Source organism: Phyllostomus hastatus, unplaced genomic scaffold (assembly GCF_019186645.2).
Source record: "Phyllostomus hastatus isolate PE091 unplaced genomic scaffold, TTU_PhHast_1.1 phas_contig_551, whole genome shotgun sequence".
In the NCBI taxonomy this organism is placed as follows: domain Eukaryota; kingdom Metazoa; phylum Chordata; class Mammalia; order Chiroptera; family Phyllostomidae; genus Phyllostomus; species Phyllostomus hastatus.
Window position 1 is genome coordinate 9,014,035 of NW_025333909.1, and position 17,655 is coordinate 9,031,689.

Consider the following 17,655-nt stretch of genomic DNA (forward strand, 5'->3'; position numbering starts at 1 on the left):
AGGAATAATGATTCTGTTACCATATTTAAATTTAAACCTCCTTTTCATCACTCTCTAAGTAATCTACCATGGCAATTTCACAGTGGTTTGAGGCTAAAGAAGACTTCAATTTGATTAACAGAATGGGAACTAGGCTTAAAAATAATTTTTGCTTTCATAATTAGAAAAGGTATGAACGTTTTTAGAAATAAGTTTTAACTGTGAGAACTTGATCTTTCATCACTTGGCCTACTCGTCTAAGCAGTATAACACTAGGAAGTATTTTATGTAACTAATTTACCCTGGGCTACAAGATCCCTTTTTAATAGGTTGTCTGCACAGATGTGTTCTATAAACTGTAAAGCACCGCATCAGATAGAATGCTAAGTATGGAGACAGCAAACTGAACTTTAGGAAAAAGTAGGGCACCTGATAGGTATCTGGCAATAATCCTTAACTTAGAGGTTATAGTTGCAAGTATTAGAACAGATCAAATTTCCAAGGCATGACTGATTGCCGCAATGTCATAGAATACAATGTTTTCCACACAGTAGGCATTCAGTGAATGTTCTCTGAATGAATCACATCAAAAACACGATTATAAGCCTCTTGTATTGCTATAGTTACACATTCTTTAGCTACTCCTGCTTTTGTAGGATGAGGACAGTAAATCATTATTGGTTATTTAAGTGCATGAACCCATGAAAACTGTGCAGAACAAAGTACACCTGCCTTGATGCTTCTCAACATGTTTGCTCTTAATTTACCCTAACAGAACCACTACTATGAACCATTAAACTCATAGATATACCCAGAAATCTCCTTCAGAGTCTCCTGAAATGTCTTATCATCTGCCTAACTCTCTCCCCTTCCACTACAATCACCCTTCATTTTCTCATACAGGTAAATAGTTTCGTACACTAATTCCAAACATGAAAAAGCAACGTCTCCTACCATTTTCCTTTGCAAGATTTATACTGTATGTCAGTTACCCTAAGGGTTAGAGACTTTTATGAAGTAGCCTTCATACTTAACCATTATTTACTTCATTGTTTATTTAAGTAAGGCATTCCACATTTCAAGTCACTTAAAATGAAATTTTCAAAATAAAACCTATTTGTTAGTGGACAGCCGGACTTTTTAAAAAAAAAAAAACAAAACATTTCCTGCTCATGGGAACAAGTGGACTATGAGTGAACTTCCACCCTCAAATGAATGGCAAAGGGAAGACGGGAAGAGGGTGGGGGAGAATACATAGGGAGAAATACGCAGTAGGAGCCGAACCGAATCAGACTCAGAGAGCTATGTGATAGGAAAAGACAATGGATGGTAAAAAGATACTCATATTTTCGAGCATCGAGTTCAAAGACAGCAGCAGTGTGGGGATATAGGATTGTACCAGCAAAATGTGAAGAGCATGCAACTAGTCCCTCTCTTTATAACTTGAACTTGAGGAGAACGCATTAAGTTGAAAAGCTTAGTTTTGTGGGTAGACTGATGTTATTCACTACCCTCCCTTACTTCCTTTCCATTTCTCATTGTTTGCCCTCAACTAACGGTATTTGGTGTCTGTTCCTTTATATTTTCACCCTGCCCTACAGCTTAACTCTTTAAGGTCATTATCTTTTATTCTAGTGGTTTTGTATTCTTTGCACTAAATGAGCCTTAGCCTCTCAAGACTACCACACGGACCTGACACTAGAGGTAAGCGTGGGAATATAACCAAAGGTAAAGGCATTCTTTCCAGCCTCCCTGGCCCCACTACCGTGGGATTATTCTCCAAGCTCTCACACGTGAACAGAGGATCTCCAACACTGCATGGGTTTTTTTTTGGAATGTTCATTATCACATAGACGTTGAAACAGTGACTATATATAAGGGCTACAAATAAGTTCACTTAATAGAGCGACTACACATAACCTGACTCTGCGATTAGAATCATTAAAATTTTTCTCTTGATAGAATTCATATCTATGCAGTAGGAGAATATTAGGGTAGACCCTGTACTCCACTACAAAAACTACAAAAGTAGCCCTGGCTGGCGTAGCTCAGTGGACTGAGCACGGGCTGCAAACCAAAGTGTCGCCGGTTCGATTCCCAGTCAGGGTACATGCCTGGGTTGCAGGCCATGACCCCCAGCAAGAGCACATTGATGTTTCTCTCTCTCTCTCTCTTTCTCCCTCCCTTCCCTCTCTAAAAATAAATAAATAAAATCTTTTAAAAAATTTAAAAAAAACTACAAAAGTATCCTTTGCAATCTAGTGCTGAGCATTTTTAATGTTTTAAACCTATATTTAAAGGTATTTAACTGAATTAAAAACCGTTGGCTACTGTATCTTTACAAAATAAATGTTCTGCACTTCAGACAATAACATGATAAAAATTGGCAAATTTTGACAAAAATCATTTGCAAATTAGTGTTGTTCTATGGTAAGATGGGTGAAAGTGCTCCTTACCTTTGATACCAAATCGATATTAAACCTCCTGCCTTCTTTAACAATTTGCGAGTATGTAATCCTATTTTTCTTTGGTTGTTCTGCGATGTCTTCTGCTGCAGGCACAGGTTCACTGGTTTCCTCCGAAGCTGACAGCACACAAGTGTTATCATCACAATGGTTCGCGCTCTCCCGGGTCACTTCAGCGTCATGTGCTTCCAGGGCCGACTCTGGATCCGCGCTGGCAGTCTGGTCTGCGGGCCCCTCGCTGCTCGCAGTGCTTAACGACTCGCCTGCTGGGGGCGGGCAGGCCGACTCTGCGGCTGCTGGGGAGCCCGCAGATGCCACCGAGGCGTGGTTTTTCTGCAGTGCGCCGGCCTCCTCGACACCTTCGTGCAAATCCTGACTAATGAGAAATTACAATCATAATCAACACCACGTTTTTGATCGCTGCACTTGGCCCCACTTTTCCATTTTACCTTGTAATGGCAAGTTTTATTTCTTCACGCCATTTGTTCTGATCAAGTTCTCTGTGTGTTTTTGCCCTCTGTGAGCCACACATTAAATATTCATCTATTCTGGTTTTATTATTTACAATAGGAAACATAATTAACATTTGAAAAATACACAAACAGTTCAGGGCTAGGCAGGCTGGTCACATGTACATTTTGGGGAATTTCAAGCAGACAGTGGACCTGTACTTTCGAAACAAATCAAAACAGTGCTCATGACCACAGCCTTCTGAATAAACAAAGAGCAGTTCAAACCCTCACTCACCCTATGACGAGGAGACTCCGTGAACTTAGTCAAATTATTTATCCTCTCCGACCTAGACACCCCATCTATAACACAGAGCCATCATCCCTCGACACCACAGGTGGCTAATACCACCTCCCTCACAAGGTTGTCCTGAAGATCAAATAAAGTATAACATGCAAAAAACCAGGCACAGAGCAAACGACCAACACGGGAAGTTATCAAAGATTATTATTATTGGGGGTGAGACAGAGCTAGAAAGAAAGTATCATGAAAGTAGAAATTGGCTTATCACAATTTCTAGATTCTTTCCTGCTGTACTTTAGGTATCAGTGTCTATTCCTCTACTGGTAGCGCCACTTCCAAAGTTACGACCTGAGTTAACACTCTCAGTCTATTATTGCCTTTACTGACATCCACTCTTCCTGCGTCAATGTATGTCTCCATGACATTTTTTTTAAGATTTTATTATTTATTTACTTATTTTTAGAGGAGGGGAAGGGAGGCAGAAAGAGAGGGAGAGAAACATCCATGTGTGGTTGCCTCTCATACTGGGGACCTGGCCTGCAACCCAGGCATGTGCCCTGACTGGGAATCGAACGAATGACCCTTTGTTTTGCAGGCTGGCGCTCAGTCCACTGAGCCACACCAGCCAGGGCCCTCCACGAGGTGTCATCCTGCACAGAACCTGCATTTTCAGTGAGTTGCACCAGTGAGGCAATAAAAGTGCCTTGTGCCTCAGAGCCATGGGGAAGCAAGCATGTGCTAATTGACTGCTCAAGAATTACCAGTGGCTCACACCTGTTAGAGTGGCCATTGTCAGCCAGACAGGTAATAACATGCGTTGGAGAGGTTGTGGAGAAAAAGGAACCTGCGTTCACTACTGGTGGGAATGTTCAGTGCTGCAGCCGCTGTGGAAAACAGCATGGCGGCTCCTCAGAAAACTAATAGAGTTACCATATGACCCAACAGTGTCTCTTCTGGGTATCTACCTGAAAACCTTGACAGCGTATAGCCACAAACCCATATGCACCCCTATCTTCACTGCAGCATTATTCATGGTGGCCAAGACATGGGAACGACTGAAATGTTCTTCCATAGATGATTGGATAAAGAGGATGTGGTACATACATATGCACAACGCAATATTACTCAAACATAGAAAAGATGAAATACTACCATTTGCAACAGCATGGATGGATTGTGAGAATATCATGCTGAGAAAATAAGTCAGACACAAAAAGTTAGGAACCATATGATTTCATTCATATGTGGGATATAAAACTGAAACTCCCTGGCTGGCGTAGCTCAGTGGATTGAGCGCGGGCTGAGAACCAAAGCATCACAGGTTCGATCCCCAGTCAGGGTACATGCCTGGGTTGCAGGCCGTGGCCCCCGGCAACCACACACTGATGTCTCTCTCTCTCTCTCTCTCTCTCTCTCCCCCTCCCTCCCTTCCCTCTCTAAAAATCAATAAAATCTTTAAAATAAAAAAAACTGAAAGTCAAAGACACAGACAGCAGTGTGGTGGTAACCAGAGGGAAGGGGGTGGGGGTAGTAAAGGGTCAAAGGGGGTCAAATCTATGGTGATGGAAGATGATTCCACCTTGGATGGTGGGCACACCATGCAATAGACAGACCATGTATCATACAAATGTGCGCTTTGAAACCTATATGATACTATTAACCAATGTCACCCCACTACATTTGGTAAAAAAATAAAATACAAAAATTTGTTTAAAAAAAATCTAAACCCTACCACATAAAATCTTCCGGTTTGTGACTCTGACCCAAATCACCTTCTTTATGTACCATCTTCCAGTCTCATTGCTCCTGCCTCCAACATGGCATCTCCACGCCCTAACTTATCAAACTCTGATCTGCAGGTTTGGGCCCGTATCATTTGTTTATTCTGGGACAGTCTTTCTGCACCCCATAATATCATAACTGCACCATCCCCAAACAAGGATATACTTCAACAATCCATTCACTTTAAGAAAAAGTTTAAGCCCTGGCTGGCGTAGCTCAGTGGATTGAGCACGGGATGCGAACCAAAGTGCAGCAGGTTCGATTCCCAGTCAGGGCACATGCCTGGGTTGCAAGGCCATGACCCCCAGCAACCACGCATTGATGTTTCTCTCTTTCTCCCTCCCTTCCCTGTCTAAAAGAAATAAATAAAATCTTTTTTAAAAAAAGAATTAATGTTATAAAAAAAAGAAAAAGTTTAAATTTCACTTTGAACAACTCATCCCTAACTCACACACACACATAACACACACATGAGGTTTACCTCGCATCTATTTATCAGCTCCTTTTTCATAGGCATCTGTCTGTCCAGGACATACTTTCTATTTCAAATCATACTTGAATTCTCGAGCGAGGACCCTAGCATCTCTTCTTGTATGTTCCTCATAATACCTGCCGCTCTGCTCAGTAACCGTGCTATCTAATAGATGCTCTATGAATAAATAAATGGTTTGTGCATGTAAATATGAAAGGTATTTGTAGAAAAGCCAAACAAATCAGGCCAGGAAAAATCAGTAGATGGTGGATTCCCAAGTCTTGGTTCACTGAAAGAGGGTCTTATTAAAATTTATATTTTTATGAATTATAAATTATGAATATTGCAATGAAAAGGGCACGATGGAAGAATCAAATAACTTATTAAATATGTCAAGAAATAAAATGCCATGGTATTTTTACTGTTATAACCTAGTAATTTTAATTAAATATAGTGAAAACAAACTTGACATTATTAATGTTACAACAAGACTTTTCAGATCTCGGAAACGACTGTCAGGGAAGTTCTAGCCCTAAATGCAGTAGTTTGCACATATTAGGCAACTCACAATGTCTGAGGTTCCCGATGTACAAAATGGAGATCACTCCATGTGCCTTAAAAGTACTGTATAAAACACTAAGAGCTTACTCAAACATAAAGTCTTAATCAAATGTAAGATACTGGAAAACATCCCACAGTTAACAACAAGCAACGCAAAACAGGAGCACCCAGGTTTTCTGAGACTCACTGGAAGTTCTCTGACCACATCACCGCCAACGGCACCAGTGACATTAGTGACATTCAGGATGAAGGGTGATGACATGAAACGGGATGGGTATATACTCTACAAAATTGTTCGTGTTCCGTATCCACTTGCACTATTTCGAAAACCAACAAACCAAAGTGTGGCACGTGAGGGATCTAAAGTAACTTTTTTTCAGCAAAAGTTCCATGCACAAAGATAAAGCTGAGAGATGACAGGATAATTAATTATACTTTACAGATAAGACAGAATATGGCGACTTGTCCTATTATAGACCACGATGATGACACCATGGAGATTGATCTACTCACTGGTTATCTTTATTATATTGAGAAAGCAGACTTTGCAGAGTGAATAGAACGCACTCGCCAATGTCAGACAACCTGAAAGCTAAAAGCCAAAATACTTAAATACAAGTGTCAATGTGAGGAAAGGAGTTATTCTTTGAGAATCCGTCTGACATGCATAAGCCATTCAGTTTACTATTCTCAACATCAGAATTCGGTGAAATCCCTAGCACTACGTAAAACATACGCACTAAAAACACAGTAGGGGCCTTACTTTCCATTAACGACCACCACAATATTTTTGAAGCTCTGTCAAAGTTGAATTGAATACCTAACTAGAAGGAATAAAGGCACAAGAAAACTTCAAAAACATACTACACTCCATTCCTAAGTAAGCAAAATACTGTTCATCTGTCTTTCCATACAGGATAGGAAATGGAGCAGCCGAAGAACTTATACACAGGACCCACAGACATGAACAACAGTGGGGGGGTTGCCTGAGGGAGTGGGGGGTGCTGGGTGGAGGGGGGCAAAGGGAGAAACATTGGAAGAACTGTAATAGCGTAACCAATAAAATATCATTTTAAAACAATCAAACTTCAAACAATATTGGTGTCTTAAAATTCTTTAAAGAAGATAATTGAACTTTTGGAAGCAAACTTCAGAACAAAATAACTCAATTTTATTAATTTTAAAATATTTGAAAAGTATACTATAAAAACACATTTGCTGGTTGAAAATAATGTCACTGGATTACATGCTCTCAAAGGAAATTTTAGAGTTCTAAAATGATACTCTAATTTTAACATATAAAGGGAAAATCTGTATCATTAGTTCTTATAAAAACTTTCAATAAAACAGATTTCAGAAATGAAATTTAAGGTCATTTGTATTGCTAATTTGAATTTCAAAGGCCATTTACAATACAGTATAGCAATATTTTTTAGATAATTTTACCTCATTGCAACTGCTGAATACTGCTTATATAATGCATTTTTTTCTAACTGCCAAAAATTATATATAAGCCTGAGAATTTGGGGGGTATAAATTCTGATATTATCTAGTATTGCTTATTAATTAATGGTAGTAACAAAAGAACGCCTCGAAGTGAATGTCTTATTAATGCCTTTGAACAGTCGCCCTTTCAGATGAATAAATGAAAAATTACCAGCCAGCTGGTTAATTTATTCAGCACAGGTGTTCACTATTTATTTTTCAGCCCTTTGCAGCTTTTCTCTCCACTACAGCTTGCTGCAGAGATTGTATTCTTTTACTCTGATGTATGCCCTTTGTTGTAAGGCCATTCATTCCTGATTTACACAGTATATGTTATACTGCTACCCAGCTGTTTATTCCTGCAAATAAATGTTTACGGTTACTCATAAGACTTACAAAAATCACACTATCCAAAAGTTATTGTTCCAGAAAATAGTAATATAAAAAAAAGCCCCACTGTAATCAATTTTGAATTGCCGCAACATAATATATTGGTAGATATATTTCCTACTTATTACCAACCTAAAATGTTAATGCATACTATAGAATATAGCTCAAGTATAAACCTCTTATCACCTTCTGCAAAAAGAAAATTTCCGAAGGTGGGGTACGGCAGGTTCTGTTGCTTGCCTACTCAGAACCCATTAATTGCCGTCTTCCTCACTGCCCTAAGAGCTGATATTTTGTTCCAGTATCAGGCAGAAGGTACCCACAACTAGGGGATGGATCATGGCTGATCAAAGCCAATCCCTGCAATTGTACTGACCTGTGCTAGGCACTGCTTTTGCCGTGAGCAGGTAGGTCATCTAGTTTCGGCCAATGACACAAGGGAGAGTCGGGTGGGGCTTCTGGTCAAAACTGTCTAGCAGAGTAATAACCCCCCAAAAAGCATGCACATGTTAGGAAAAACTCTCCCACTTCCTTTCATGTTTAGAGATTTCTGTTGCGTGAAAACCTCTTTGGAACCATGGCAACCATCCTCTCCATCAGCTAGTCTGGAGAGAAGGCTAAGAGCAGTGCAGAGCAGCTACCCCAGCATGCTGATTGGGGTGAAGATGCTCCATTAACAAATTACGCAGTGACCAACCTACTGATCTACTCAGCTGCTCCCGTGATGGCTGGCCCACCTGCCTAGCCAGCTACTTGTCTGAACCACTTTTAGCTGGGCACTGTGTCACTTGCATCCTAAAACAAACTTATCTGCACCCAGTATTAAACAATAGCTTCCTCTGAACTGTAAAAAGCATAGAATTTTGGATTACTAGTAGAATGTATGCTTTGGTATCAATCCACTAGACTTGGTTCAGCTGCAAATCTAAGGCCCAAATTTTTATCCTGCTTTAGCATTATCATGCCAGAAAAGGGAAAATGATGTTCAATATCATACAAAAAATAGGACAGGAAAGGTACAAGTTCTTGTCAATATTTTAGAAATATAAAATCTCATGCCAGCCTGGGAACCAAAGGGTCGCTGGTTCGATTCCCAGTCAGGGCACATGCCTGGGCTGCAGGCCAGGGCCCTACTGGGAGGCACATGAGTGGCCAGGTATCCAGATGCGGGCGTGAGAGAGGCAACCACACATTGACGTTTCTCTCCCTCTGTTTCTCCTTCCCTTCTCTTCTGCCTAAAAATAAATAAAATCTTTAAAAATAATTGAAAATCCCTTCTTACTAAGGAAACTACGTGGCACTAGGCAATTGACAGGCAGGAATTCTCTACCTAAAAATTGTTTACCTTTGTGTGACTTAAGTGTGAATTAATGTATTGAGCCTTTTCATCGCCTGTTGACTATTTCAAACCAGAATTAGAAGATGCTTTTTGCTCCCCTACACAAACAAAAACACCCCACAGCACACAAACCACAGTCGTGACAGCTAAAGGGTACTGCACGCATCCCTTAGCTTCCTAACGGCGGGAGGTAGGCAGGCATGTCAATTCTCCACCGTAGATAGGACTACTTGACAATACTAAACAGCATTCTAGTAAATTATAAAAAGTAAATGCGGTTAGGTGCTAGTCCTCACAAAGGCAATAGTTCAAGCATTTGGTGGAATGACTCCCTTGCTGCGCACACGTGTATTTATCTGCTGCATGACATACAACAGGATCCCGGGAAAGCAGACCGAGTTGTTGAGTTACACAGACTTGCAATGAAGTCTTGGCTCTTCTACCTCTGCCTCCAACCAACCTTCAGATTATCTGAAGGTAAAATGTAGCTATGACTCATGCACACTGCCATGGCACAGATTCCATAAAATTGAATGAAATAAAATATGCAAAGCACCAGGTTACAGCAGTTGTGTATATGTATGTATTATATCCCTAAATGTCTCTATAAACCTAATAAAAATGGTAAAAGATAAAAAGATAAACATAACAGAAAAATAAGTAGTGTAAATGATATTGTGAATGGATAATGTTGTTAAGCTTCGTTGTTATTATTGATTTTCCACAATATTCTTGATCAGAGAGTTAGTATATTTTAGAAAGGCTTGGAGACTGTGAGAGGTTCAATGGTTATGTGAGTTTATTGAGTAATATTTACATCAAATAAGCCCATTTCTAAAGCAAAAATTTTATTCTGCACACCATTTTTAAATATTTAAATGCTAAAGGCATTTTTTTTTTCAAAAACTTGCCATTGGTATTTTTTCCATTACATATATACCAGGTCTGTCCAGCCACTGTTAATATAATGAGAATGGTTTGTGCGACATCGATGTACCAAGGACTGAGGTTTGACTTCTGTTTGTCTGATGCAACTAAATCCACTCAACTCTTGGTGTGAATGACCATTAAAGTTTAGAAGTTACAGTAATTTGCCATTTGGTCAGATTGTAGATTTGGTTTGCAAAATCAAATCTCTCTCTAATGAGAGAGTAGTGCGCAAGAACAAGATAATTAGCATGTGAAAGACCCTAAAAGATTTCCTAGGGTTAGTGTATAATTATCAAGTCCTCGGGACACGGTGATAACAACTTCCTTTCTGGAAAAAATTTCATTAAGTGAGCCTAAGGGTAAGTAGAAAACACAATTAACTTGTGCTGTATGGCTGTGGAGAGAAAACACATGATGCTCAATAGAAAACAGACTCTAAAAATAAAAAGCCAACGGAAAGGAAGACATAAAATTGTTTCTCTTTGCAGAATACGTGTTCTACATATTATATACTACATACAAACCTCAAGGAATCAATGAAAAGATTCCCAGAACTAATAAGCCAGTTCACCAAGTTTTCAACAATTGTTTCCAGATACCACTTACGAATGTCTGGAAAGCAAAATCAAAAAGGCGATTCTTACTCACAACTGCAATTGCTCCAAATGAAATATTTAGGTATACAACTAATAACATGTACAGGATTGGTATACTGAAACTCATACAATTCTGTACAAAGAAATCAAAGATGACCTTCATAAATCGAGAGACATGCCTTGTTGGTGGAACAGAACACTCAATAGAGATATCAATTCTCCCAAGTTGATCCACAGCTTTAATGAAATTCTTATCGAAATTCTAGCAATGTTTTTTAGACATAGACAAAGCTTTGCTAAAACGCTGATATGGAAAGACAAAAATTATAGAATAGCTAATACAATCCTGACAAAGAACAAATTTGGAAGATTCTACCTCATATTAACTCCTACTTTAGAGGTCTGTTCAGAAAAAGTCCAGACATTGTTAATATAACAAGAACCGTTTGTGTGACACTGATGTAACCTGGTGGCCAAAGAGAGTGGACTGGAATGCGCATGCATGAACAGTGACGACTTCACTGTACCAGTCCGTGGGGGTGGTAGATGCCGTTGAGTGGGCATGCGTACTGTATGGCTGTTGCATTCAACATGACTGAGCGAGTAGACCAACGAATCTGCATCCAATTTTGAGTTGAGCATGAATATTCCTCCATGGGAAATATTTGGATGATTCAGAAGGCCACAGCTATGGACGACTGGTGATTGGCAGCTTCATCACAACAATGCACCTGCTCATGTATTACATCTCATGCAGGTTTTTTTGCGAAACATCAAATCACCCAGGTGACTCAGCCCCCCACAGCCCAGATTTGGTGCCCTGCAACGCCTGGCTTTTCCCAAAACTAATACTACCTTTGAAAGGGAAGAGATTTCAGACCATTGATGAGACTCAGGAAACTATGAGAGGGCAGCTGATGGCGACTGGGAGAACTGTGTGAGGTCCCAAGGTGCCTACATGGACGGGGACTGAGGCGTGATTATCCTATGGACAATGTTTCTTGTATCTTGTACTTCTTCAATAAATGTCTCTATTTTTCATAGTACATGGCTGGATACCCTCTGGACAGACCTCGCATAACTGTAGTAATCAAGACCATGTGGCGTGGATATGGAAAAAGACATACAGATGGTCTGAACTTATGGCGCTTCAAGTTGCAATTTTTTGACTTTATGATGATGCAAAAGCAATGTGCATTCAATGAAAACTATATTTCAAATTTTGATCTTTTCTCGGACTACCAATATGCAGTATGATACTCCCTCCTAATGCTGGGCAGTGTAGCATGCCATGGCCCCCAGTCACCGACGTGGCCATGACGGTAAACTATCATTATTTATAACATACTGTGTTGCCAGCAATTTTTACACATTGTGTTCTGAGCAACTTTAAGGGAGGCTAGGCTAAGCTATTATGTTCAGTAGGGTAGGCGTATTTAAATGTGTTTTGAACTTACAGTGTTTTCAATTTACAATGGGTTTGTCAGGACATAACCCCATCATAACTCAAGGAGCGCCTGTACGGACACATAGAACAGAACACAGAATCCGTAAATAAACCCACCCAAGTACAGCCAGTGATTTTTGACAAAGATGCGGCAGTAATTCGATGTAGGAAAAAGAGCCTTTTGAGTGAATGGTGCTGGAGTCTACTGCTAGGCAGTGAATTCTTAGATTTGGCACCAAAATCACAATTCACAAAGGAAAAAACAGATAAATTGAAACTCATCAAAATTTAAAATATTCACTCTGCAAAATGCCCTGTTTAAAATGATAAAGAGAACCTACAGACTATGGAGAAATATCTGCAAACCTCAGTCCTCACAAAAGACACATATTTAGAATATATAAAGAACTGTCAAAACTCCACAGGGAAAATATCTATCCAATTTTAAAAAAAGAGCAAAAGATATCAATAGGGATTTTGCCAAAAAAGATATATGGATGGCAAATGAGCACACGAAAAGAGCGTCAAAATCAACCATCAGGAAATATAAATTTAACTACAATGAGACTATCACTACACACCTATCAAAATAGGTAAAATTTAAAAAGTGACAACACCAAATGCTGGTGAACATGTGGCGAAACTCATACATTTTTCTGGTGGAAATGTAAAGTGGCACAAATCATTTGGAAAACAGCTTGGCAGTTTATTTTAATACTAAATATGCAATTACCATATGACCCAGAAATTGTACACTTGGGAACTTATCCCAGAGAAATAAAAACTTATGTTCACACAAAATGCTGTGAATGAATGTGTATGGCAGCTTTATTTGTAACAGACAAAGTTGGAAAGAGCCCAGATGTTTTTCAATGGGGAAATGGTCAAATGAACTATGGAACAACCACAGCATGGAATACATGAACCTACATATGTATTAAAATTATATAAAACTACACACACACCCACTATGCCCACAAAATACGACATTAACATGAATAACACAGGCAAAAAAAAAACCCAACTGTAACAACACAAAGCCAGGAACTTGTACCATGTTTTTCATTATTTACCAAAGGGAACTCACAAAGATTTTGTGATAGACTCCACAAGAATTTCAAGGATCTACAAATAGTGATGACTTTACTCAACAAGGAAATGCAGGCGCTTTCTGGAAAACCAAAGTTAATCTCTTAAAATGTTAAAAATTTTATCTTAGTAATTTTTATTGCTCATCTCTCTAAAATGCATTTAAAATTCCCCTCCACTTGCAAGGGAAGGATAAAGATCGTAATTTAACTTTGACCTAAAGAAAATGCAATATAAATATGACCACCCACTGTTATACTGTGTGCTATCATACACTGATGACCTTGAGGGATCCTCTAACGTGAAGGCCATTTGACCCACCAGTTCTCCACCTGCCAACGCTGTCTAATCCTCCTCTGTTAGTCTTGCAAGTAGCACCTAAAAACAGCAGCATGTTACAGCCTAGAGGGACCTTAGGGATAAAGTGGTCCAAACCCTTTGTTTTCCTAACGGTAAAACAGAGGTGCAGAGAGGAGGCAGCTCTCGCTCACGATCGCATAGCGAGCTGCACGGTAAAGGCAAGACTAGAACCTGGGTCTTCCTGTGGTTTGCAGTGCGCTCGCCTCTCAGCAGATCTCCCTTTCCTATCTGCTGCTTTAAAATGACCATGGTAGGAAAGAAGACAAAAACAATGGAAAATAAGGTTATCCGAAATACGTATTAAACAAGGCTTTGGATTTAAGTTAGTGGGTCCTGGGTTATGATCTGTCATAGAAAGTAGATCTTTGTGACAGGTATTCTGGCCTAGCGCCTTTCCCATAATTCCAGGTTTACCGCCACGATCCAAAAGGTTCAGCACGCCCCAGTGTGGGTGGTGGTAAGTGAACTACTGCTATTCCTGTTGATACACATTTGTAGGACTTGTTATAGGCAAGTGGATTTTGTGTACATTCTTCCACTGCATCCTCTCAGGGCTCTTCCTGCTTAGTGTCACATGAATAACCAGCTGCCTTTTCCAAGTAAATGAAGACGTACAGAACATTATCCCAGTTCACTGCTTGCTCCACGCTCTAATAGCCACTTAAAGGAACATATAGAAGGGTTCTAGTTCGCTGGTTTAAAACAAACCTTCTACCACCAATCTTTCCTTTTTGCATTTGAAGAAGTTCCAAAAATGAAAATGGAGAAATCAAACCTTGAAAATGAGGCCATTTCTTCTGCACCCACATGTGTCGGTTCGGCCATTAGAAACTATAAACCCCAATTGGCATGAAGAGCAGAGAGAAATCAAAGACCCTAAAATATCAAAATGTACCTCTCCAACAACCATGGTGTCATGGTCACTATATTCTAGTCCAGCAGTATTCATGGACACACAAGACAGTTACCACATATTTATTTCTGATTGTACTAAAGCACTGAGTTTTCAGTTGAGATTACCATCTGTTTTAAATCTGTCCGCACTGGCTCTAACCAATGTCTGACATTGGTCAGGCAATGTAATTTCAACTCCTGAACAGTGAAGGAGGAGTTACATTTATACAGTCCTAAAATTATTTCGGCCCTTGGAAGGCAACCTCGAGGCTGATGCGGCCCCCGGTGACAATGAGTTTGACACCCCTGTTCTAAACCCGTGAACTCCATAACTACCTAAGTTATTGCACTGAACTATGCAATTACTACTTCTCAGCCTATAAACTCCATCATGTGAAGAAATGAATTTTTCAAATATTTTAAAATACTAAAGTCTCTCAGCCAGACACATTGAAAACACCGACGTTTCCCACCATTCTCTCCTGATTTATGGTATGGCCCCAAATGTTAGAAACACTCAATTTGATTATTTAAATGCAAAACTATAATTTTCCATAAATTTTCTTAGATAAACACTATCTAAGGAAAACAGTGTGTATTTGCCATTTTGCTACTTGAAACATTATCTCAGAAGAGCTAGAAAAACAGCAGACTACAATGTAAAAATCCTGGGTTCTAATCTTAGGCTCCATTTACTAACCAGCTTGGCTGCAGCCTTGACATTTATCAAACAATGTGACATTCAGCAAATTAATCTTTTTTCGTTTTACTAAGGATGTTGAAAACAATGCAACTAATGCTAGTCACTCTATCATAACACAGGATAGCTTTAACAATCAAGTAAGATAATAAATTTAAAAGAGTTTGGTAAATGACAAGTCATTAATACAGGATATTATTATCATTATTATTACTATCTAAAGAGAGAAAACTGAAAATTACATTTTAAAAAACGCAAACCAGCATATCAGACACGTAGCAACCAATGATATATAAATCCTTATTGTTAGCTTCTTCTGAAGTACTGATAAGAAGCCATTAACTTTATCCTGAATCGAGAGTTTTCATACCTGGCGTAACAAAACGCTTGCACATGTTGAATGGTTCTGTCCACCTTGCTAAGAGCAATGGCTTCCTCATTTGCAAGGATCTGTTCTTGCCATGCCGGGCTTTCATTCACAACGTCACTCTTTTCCTGAAGAAAACACAGATGAGAAATTGTAACCAACTGAGCAACCTGAGGCTGTACCCTTCTGAGGAAACTCGTACATTTACAAATTCATGCTTGTCCTTCCCGCCCATCCAAGCTCAAAGCTGGACATCACTGCACAGCCACTGAGGCAATCGCAGCAGCGCAGTGCGCCAACCTCAACGGAAAGCGAGACAAACAAAGAATAAAATCCGTCCTATCAAAAGCTTGGTCTGGTTTACAAATTCCTATCAGCATACTTGGTATTTCGATGCAGTCATTTGGGCGTGGCTGTTTTCACACTGCTGAAAAACCGTAGCAAATAATGTTCCATCTGCTGAGAATCAGGCCTATGTGTTCTGATGATCTGGTAATCATAAAGTTTGTACATTTTGTTGTTGAAACAGCATGTTCAAAATTAATTCTTTCCAGTTACTCTTTGATCTTTCAAGGTTGATCACCAGCCATGTCCAATTTTGCATAAATGTAAAAAATATTTTGGAAAAGTACTCATCCCAACAGAACTCAGGACTTTAGTAAACAACAGAAATAATCAACCCCTTAATATTTTATATTGAGGAAGACAATAAAAATAAGAAAATATAAAAGGATGCAAACTACTACTAAGGATTGAAAGTGATCCTTTAAAATTTTCAGTAATTCCTACTTATACAATATTTTAAGGAGAAAATTATGATACGGCAAGATCTAAATACAGGGGAATTTTGAAGATGCCAACATACACCTTTCTCAAATGTCAAGGATCACGTTTTAAACTGTTTACATGTTTAATCTAGTTCACACCCATCTCTCAGACAAAAAAAAAGTTTAAAAATATTTGACACATACCCAGACAACTAGTAGTAAAGTATTACTACAATACCCTTTAAGTAAATTCAGCTCAGAAAATGTCTAAACTTACAGATCTGATAAAGTAGGGCAACAGTTACTTTTAAAAGTTTCTTTGTCTTACAGTATGGTTGTTAACAGAGGCGGGGAGTGGGAGGGAAGTAAAGACATCCAATACATGGTGACAGAGGATGATCTGACTGCAGGTGGTGGGTACACAATACAATACACAGATCATGCACCATAGACATGTACACTTGAAACCTGTGTGATCTTATTAACCCATGTCACCCCAACACATTTAGTTTAAAAAGTTTCGTTGTCTTAAATTTAACATTGTAAACCCAAGAAAAGCAGTAGCAGACATCTCTTATAATTAAGTGCAATTGTCTGGCAACATTAAACACCTCCACAGGAGTACGAGAGGGGGTGAAGAACAGGAACTTGGAATGTGTAGACATGGGGTTCCCGGCCTAGAGGTAAGAACTGTGGAGCAGTGACAGAGAGTGAGGGGACAAAGGATCCCACGACAGGGTCATGATGCTAGAGTAAACGGAGTGTTAAAATAAAAGAAATGTCTACAAAAATATTTTAGTTTAACAAATCTAACCCATCACCAATTTTTGTTTCAATCCCTTCACGCAGCAAAACTTTCCTACGCAGCCACTGGGGAAATGTATTTTGGTGGTGCTCCGGGATTCCAGATTACATTCTCCCATGGAAGTATGGGAGCACTACATTACCCTCACAGAGGCTCCCCAAGGATAAGGTTCACAAAGCGGTTCCTGATAAGCATAAATATATTAACATTGAAGGCATATAGATAAAACATTTTAATGTCTACTTGTACCACTTCCTTGATTTATATACACATAGTTTGAATTACATGCAATGCTACTTTACAAATATTGGTCATTTCTCCACACTCTATATAACAATGTTATTCAAACTGACTCTTCATGGAATCTTCAACACCAATGTCTTTGTCATCACCGGAAGTACATTTTGAGTCATGCACGCCATAAAATTAATCAGTCCAACTCCAACGCTTACTGTGCTGCTTACTTAGCAAAAG

General features: G+C 39.2%; 1 protein-coding gene across 1 annotated transcript in view; it reads right to left on the reverse strand.

Moving 5' to 3' along the window:
* Nucleotides 1–17,655, reverse strand: part of CHM (CHM Rab escort protein) — a 144,152-nt gene that overhangs the window by 80,765 nt on the left and 45,732 nt on the right. Inside the window, exons 4-5 of the mRNA XM_045847467.1 lie at nucleotides 15,613–15,737; nucleotides 2,436–2,820 (exon numbers count right to left, since the gene is read on the reverse strand). Of these exons, the coding sequence (XP_045703423.1) occupies nucleotides 2,436–2,820; nucleotides 15,613–15,737 (510 nt within the window). The remainder of the gene's footprint in view (nucleotides 1–2,435; nucleotides 2,821–15,612; nucleotides 15,738–17,655) is intronic.